Here is a 6,000-nt window from a genome sequence, read left to right as displayed (position 1 = left end):
TGACCTTGCAGATACTTTATCTGCAGCACTTCAACAAGAGGAAAACTGGGAGAGAGGGTGTTGCACAAAAGATCCAGTTCCAAAACCCAGTCTAGCTTCTCGTGTAACAATAAAATCAAGTAAAATCAAATCTGAGGCTTTGACATTAATTGTTGCGGTTATTTAACTTTATTATAGTTTAAAATCTGAGAACTTATGTAGAACATAGTATTCATACAAACACCTGAGGACTGTTCAACTGGGCACAGCATCTTCACACAAACAATTTGAAAGAAGACCAAGTTTAAATTAGAATTTTGTCTTATAACACAAAAGGAGTAACATAAATGAAACCACCCTTTAAATAGTTGAATTATTGTATAAAGTACATTTAGTTTTCTAAAAAAAATGTACATTCTTGCCCCTGGTGTATATTTTATTGGCATTTACAGCAAATGGCTAATACTTTTAGCAGATTCTCATAGCTTATAAACATTACACCAAAGTTATACAAAGTAATAACAATAAACATATAGCACCATTTCCCCTTGAAAGTTCTAACTTTAAAAATAAAGCCCAAAATGATTAAGTTGGAATTAATGCATCTTCCAAAATTTAGCAGAATAAATGGCTCAGAACTAATCAAATTAACTACAAACATTGCATAGGACAGAGCTCTTCCCTGTATGGAAACCAATCTATGGATTGTTTCTTATCCCCTGAAGACTAAGCTGAGAGGTACTAGTGATACCAAATGATGCACTTATTTTTTACAGAATAAAAACATCTAACTATATAAATAGTTCATTATTACCTCTGTGGTGGTGCAAAGTGCCATATTAAATTCAAAAAGAACAGATTTACTTGTTTGTATACCTACAGGTATAGAATAATATATAAATATGGTATAGTATCCATATGAGGAATAAACACAGACAATAAAATATATATCTTTTAAAAATTTGGGCACAGGTGTCTTCATATAGAGATGTAAGAAATGAATGCCTCATTAAATGTCTAAGCTCAGTGAAAATATGTAAAGTTTTAAAATAATATGTATTTTATTGAAAAAACTTTAATCAGCCTCCATCCAAACCACCCTTGTAGTATAATATTTCCTGCATAAAACAACTATTCTATCTATCCTATAATTGTTTGAAATTTATCAAAAACTGATAAGAACATTTTATGAAAGTTTATAAGCTTGCTTTTTTTTCTTTAAATATGAACAAATACAACATACAGAGAAATAATAACGAAAGGAAAATAATTTATATGGCTATTCCCTTTCTGGAAATTGGTAGAACATGAATAGAACATTGCAGTAACAGACATAAAATATTTGAGAAAGATGATATCTATAGTTGCATCTTTAAAGTCTCTTCTAAGGAAAATTTCTCCTGGATTTCATTAGAGAACCTGTCAGTCCCTGATACTTGCCCCTTTGGGATTTAGCTGTTTTGGTTCTATATATATAAACATTAACCAAAATTAAAGGCGTTTCTCTGTTTCCTACATGAAGTATATTTGTAGAATGTACAATAAAATAATAAACTGTAAATGTAAGATAATAAGACAAAGAACTGTCAATTTGAATAAGCTAATACTAACACATTAAATGGTCTTTAAGGAAGTAAATGGACTGTAATGTAGTTCTGCAATTGTGGATAGAACACATTTTTAGAGGAAGTGTCTACAAAATAAAAACTGCTGAGAGAGTAAGAATACTTTTAAATTAAAAAGTTATCAGAACAACTGAGAATTATGACCAATCTAAACTTACACATTTTTTTAACTATATTTTCCTTCTTTAAGTTTTTCAATGTAGTAACATAACTTTAATGCTGGCCCCAGCTTCAGCCCCATATACTTCATCATCACATCACTTTTGAGTAGTAGAAGAGCCTTCCCATCAATCTCCTACAGAGAGAAAGAAATTATAATAATTCATAATGCTTTCATATTTTGCCACAAGTTATTTATATATAAGAACATTTAAAATAGAGAGCAGCTGTACATTCTTGATATATATTCTCTGAATATGCATGACTTCCTGAAAACTATTAAAAATACAATTTGTACAGTGAAACATCATCTGATAATTTCTAAATTCACTTCAAATTTTGAGAATAAGGAAATTTAATGCATTATCTTTGAAAAATGGCCTAAGCATCAAACTATCTGATTGTAAATACTGTGTGTTGAATAAAATACTACATAATTATGAAAAAGGGTGGAAAATTATGAATGGTAGAAATGAATTTCAGATGGTCATTAACGTTCTCAGAAAGGCTGGGAATATGATTATGTCAGCATCAGTGCAAACTATAAATGTGCTATACAGTGTGGTCTTGATGTTGAAAGCTCATCAGTTAGTTGTCTGAAGCTAATGAGATGCTAAAACTAATTACTGATTTTCTTACAATATTGAAAAGTATCATCAGGTATTTGGTCATTAATCTGATTTACTAGAAAAGAGTATAAATATATTACTTAATAGACACAAGGCATCCTCCTAAAATTCTTTATTTCCTTAATCAACCAATTTATGTTGTGGAAGCATATTATTTGACATTCATCAGTTCCTATTCAAAATATAGCTGCACTTAATCTTATACAGTTGCTGGATTCATTGGGCATCATAACAAGGAAGACACCCTGTCACAGCTTGTGGTCATCCCCTCCTACTCGCGGTCCTGGGGCCGAGCAGGGAGCAGGTGGGGAGGAGGATCCTTGTCCCTGTCCTTACAAAGGAGAAGACACCTGAGACTGGCCATGCCGAATCATCTTCTCTTGAGAACTTGAAGATCTGTAGCATTCTAGGTACCTGGGTACCCATTTAAAGCACAGATCCACCCTCTACCATCTAAGGATCTAATTTTGAGCAAAGTAAGTAACCTTTCTCACATAGGGAAAAATCAGTTGATAGGGTTCCCCCACCAACCACACTAATCAGTATCCATCTGAAGGGCCTGCACAGAGGTCATTCAAAGGCATTAGGGCAGGAAAACTGGATCAAAAGATACATTACATGTTGCCTGAAGAGGTCGGCGAGGGGGCTTGATATGTGAGGATCTTTATGTTTCATAAACTGTATCACTTCATCCACAGACCAGGTTGAAGGGTCCTTAGAGAAGCCTTGTTTCAGGACACTGGGGTCAGGTACAGCTATATAACTTGGAGCTTCAATGGGGGGGAAAAAAGACAAATCATACTTGACCTGATCATTATCCTGAAAGAAGAGATGTTAGGTAGGGAGTAATGGTCTCATTCCTGGAACCTTCCGTTAAGTACCCCGGCAAGGACCCAGGACTCCAAGTGTAAAATCCAGTGAAAGCCTAGATGAAGATGACTTGAGGATGGCTACCCAAGAGCATCCAATCTGACCTCCCCCAAACAACAAAAGCAGTTTCAGGAGTCACCATAAAGCTTCAAAGATCACACAACAGACTGAGCAACTGGAGGCCTCTCTGGCCACAGGCAAATGTGGAAAAAGATCCATTACCTGGGTTACATTAAGTTAATCTACACTAACCTATTACTCTCTTACTTTAAGTATTTCAATGAATTTCTCTCAATCTCTCTACTCTTGGTCTGTCTACTTATTTCATTAGCTAAACACAATGAAAAGTGTTTACAGTTTTATAATTGCTTAAATTTACTCACTTTAACCAACGAATTTCAATAACCCCCTCATCTTAGAGAACCAAATTAGTCCTTTTCCCGAATCTCTCTCCTATATTCAATATGGATATTTTTAGCATTATTTTATTCTTTAAATTCCTCTCAGGCTTAGATGCTTATCTGCATTTTGAAGAAAACAAGATTATTTTCTGCTTAGCTAGGTCAGAAGTAACTTTAACATTATACCGAATACTTTTTCAAATTTAATTGCACAGTAATAGATATTTTGGTTGAAGGTTTGTAAGTTTAAAAAAGAAATAACCGAGACATGAAACAGTTTAAGTGCCCAGACTTCAAAAGTTTTATCTGTGCTGTTCACTAAGTTGTGCTGAAATTTCTTTGTGTCCAGACAAGTATTCATTTATTCAACCAGAGCGCTCGACTCTCTAAAGTTAGTGTGTAATAACAGAAGTGAGTTTCGTGATTTGCTAGGAATATCTGTTTCTCTAGCCAAGGACCATCAACACATTTGATCTTTTTGTGTGTGAATCAGCCAAAGGTGTACTTTTTCTTTCCTATCATCTGGGCTCTGGCCATTATAGGGGCATTGTGAGTATTTACCCAGGGAAAGGGTAAAGTAAAACAGAAGATAAAAGAACTCACAATGGTCAATTTTTTGTGTGTAGATCAGAATTTTATTTTCTTTTCTAATATTGCAACTTTGATGTGAAATAAGAAGTATTTACTAAAATACAGCCTCCTTTCCAGTTGTCTGAGATAAAAATGTTGGTCACATCTACCAAGAAATGCTGCTGTATCAAGTAAAGACTTTTACCCCAAGTAAAAGTGACGGTGATGTAGACCCTGCCATGCTCAAGGCATTCTAATTTAGACGATTTACACAGAAAAGTCTTCTCCTTTAACCCAAGAAAGACTCAATTTAACCTTAAATTATTGGCAAGGTTAATCATACTTCTAAATTATGTTTTTGTAGGATTTCTGGCTTTTGCCATCAGAATCTGGTATAGCTATATCTTGAATAACACGTAACTAGTTTTACAGATAAACTGTATTTAAAGATATGATTTCTGATATGAAACTATAATTTTATATTAAAAATAAAACAATCATAATATAATCTATTTTTAATCTCCTATGGAAAAATAATTTAATTGGGCCCATATCGTCAAAACAACCAGAGAAGGTTGCAAACACTACATTAGTGTTATTCAAATAATTACATGAAAAAACTAATTACGTGAAAAATAAAGTCCAGGCATGCTTTTTTCCTGAATGACTTTGTCTTATACATGCTAGGATATCAATAAATATTTCTGAAATAATTTGACTTTATCCCTAATGGGATTATTAGATTTCTTTCCTGTAATAAAAATCATAATTTGTTTCATTCAAATAACGGGGCAGGGCAGGAGGTTGTGTGAGCATCACTAGCAATCAGGGATGGACTCACCTTTAAGTAAGAGTTCCAATACCTTAAAGAAAATAATAGTAATGACATCTCTAGACAGTTTCCAAGTGAAATGCTTACCTATTCTCTGGAGATGCAGGCAGCACAGGGGTTAAGAGTACAGCCCTGGAGCCAGAATACCTGGCTTCAAGGACTGGCCCAGTCACTTTCTAGCTGGGGGACCTTAGTCAAACGGCTTCTCAGATTTCTCACCTGGAAATGTTTACCAGCACGGACATCTCAAGGAATTCTTGTAAAGATATAATATATAAGGTGATGTAAAATATTACGTGCCTGGCATGTAATATCAAATAGTGATGAAGATGATGACGATTTCTATTACTATTAGTCTTTCTGCTCCTAGGAAGACGAGAAGCTAGCCTTCTCAAGCCCAAATACAGGCTACTTTGGTATGGTAGTGTTAACCATACATTTGGAAGTGAGACATTCAGCATTGGAGGTAACCTTTTAGAGCCTCTTACTGAGAAGGCCTGTCGTCAAAAGCTCATATTTTGTGAAAATACCTAAAACTTCAGGGTACACTACCCCGTTATGGCATAAGCAACTATTTCAGACTCTCTGCAAACAATGTCACTCTAAAAGCAGACAATCTACACAGGGTGGGAGATGGGGGTAATGGCATTAAATGTGTCACAGCCTGTGTGTAGTGCAGTTGCCCGTAGATAATACCCATGATGAAAGGCAAAGGAGTTAGTTGGTTCCTACTTCCATGACTTCTCAACCTTGCCTAGATGCCTACCTAGAGAAAAAGGACAAATACTTATTCCTACCCTCACCTTGCTCCTCCCTCCCCCGACACCCTTAATCCTTAAAAGGGTATAGGGTAGTAGCTATCTTTGCACATGGAAGGCCATTCTGGCTCTTTCCAAATGGCAACAGGATGTTGTCCTGTTTACATGTCATGTCCT

The 6,000-nt window shown here is 35.0% G+C and overlaps 1 protein-coding gene across 2 annotated transcripts in view; it reads right to left on the bottom strand.

The window, feature by feature from the left end:
* Positions 1-161: 161 nt before the first annotated feature.
* The window catches only part of SCML2 (Scm polycomb group protein like 2), a 92,905-nt gene continuing 87,066 nt past the window's right edge, over positions 162-6,000 (bottom strand). For both annotated transcript variants that reach the window (XM_046672678.1, XM_046672676.1), the window contains 2 exons: positions 3,011-3,162; positions 162-1,899 (listed from right to left, as the gene is read on the bottom strand). In XM_046672678.1, the coding sequence (XP_046528634.1) occupies positions 1,771-1,899; positions 3,011-3,162 (281 nt within the window). In that variant the 3' untranslated portion in view covers positions 162-1,770. The remainder of the gene's footprint in view (positions 1,900-3,010; positions 3,163-6,000) is intronic.

Source organism: Equus quagga, chromosome 10 (assembly GCF_021613505.1).
Source record: "Equus quagga isolate Etosha38 chromosome 10, UCLA_HA_Equagga_1.0, whole genome shotgun sequence".
Taxonomy (NCBI): domain Eukaryota; kingdom Metazoa; phylum Chordata; class Mammalia; order Perissodactyla; family Equidae; genus Equus; species Equus quagga.
Note: the sequence above shows the minus strand (reverse complement) of the source record. Positions and strands in the feature narration are given on the sequence as shown.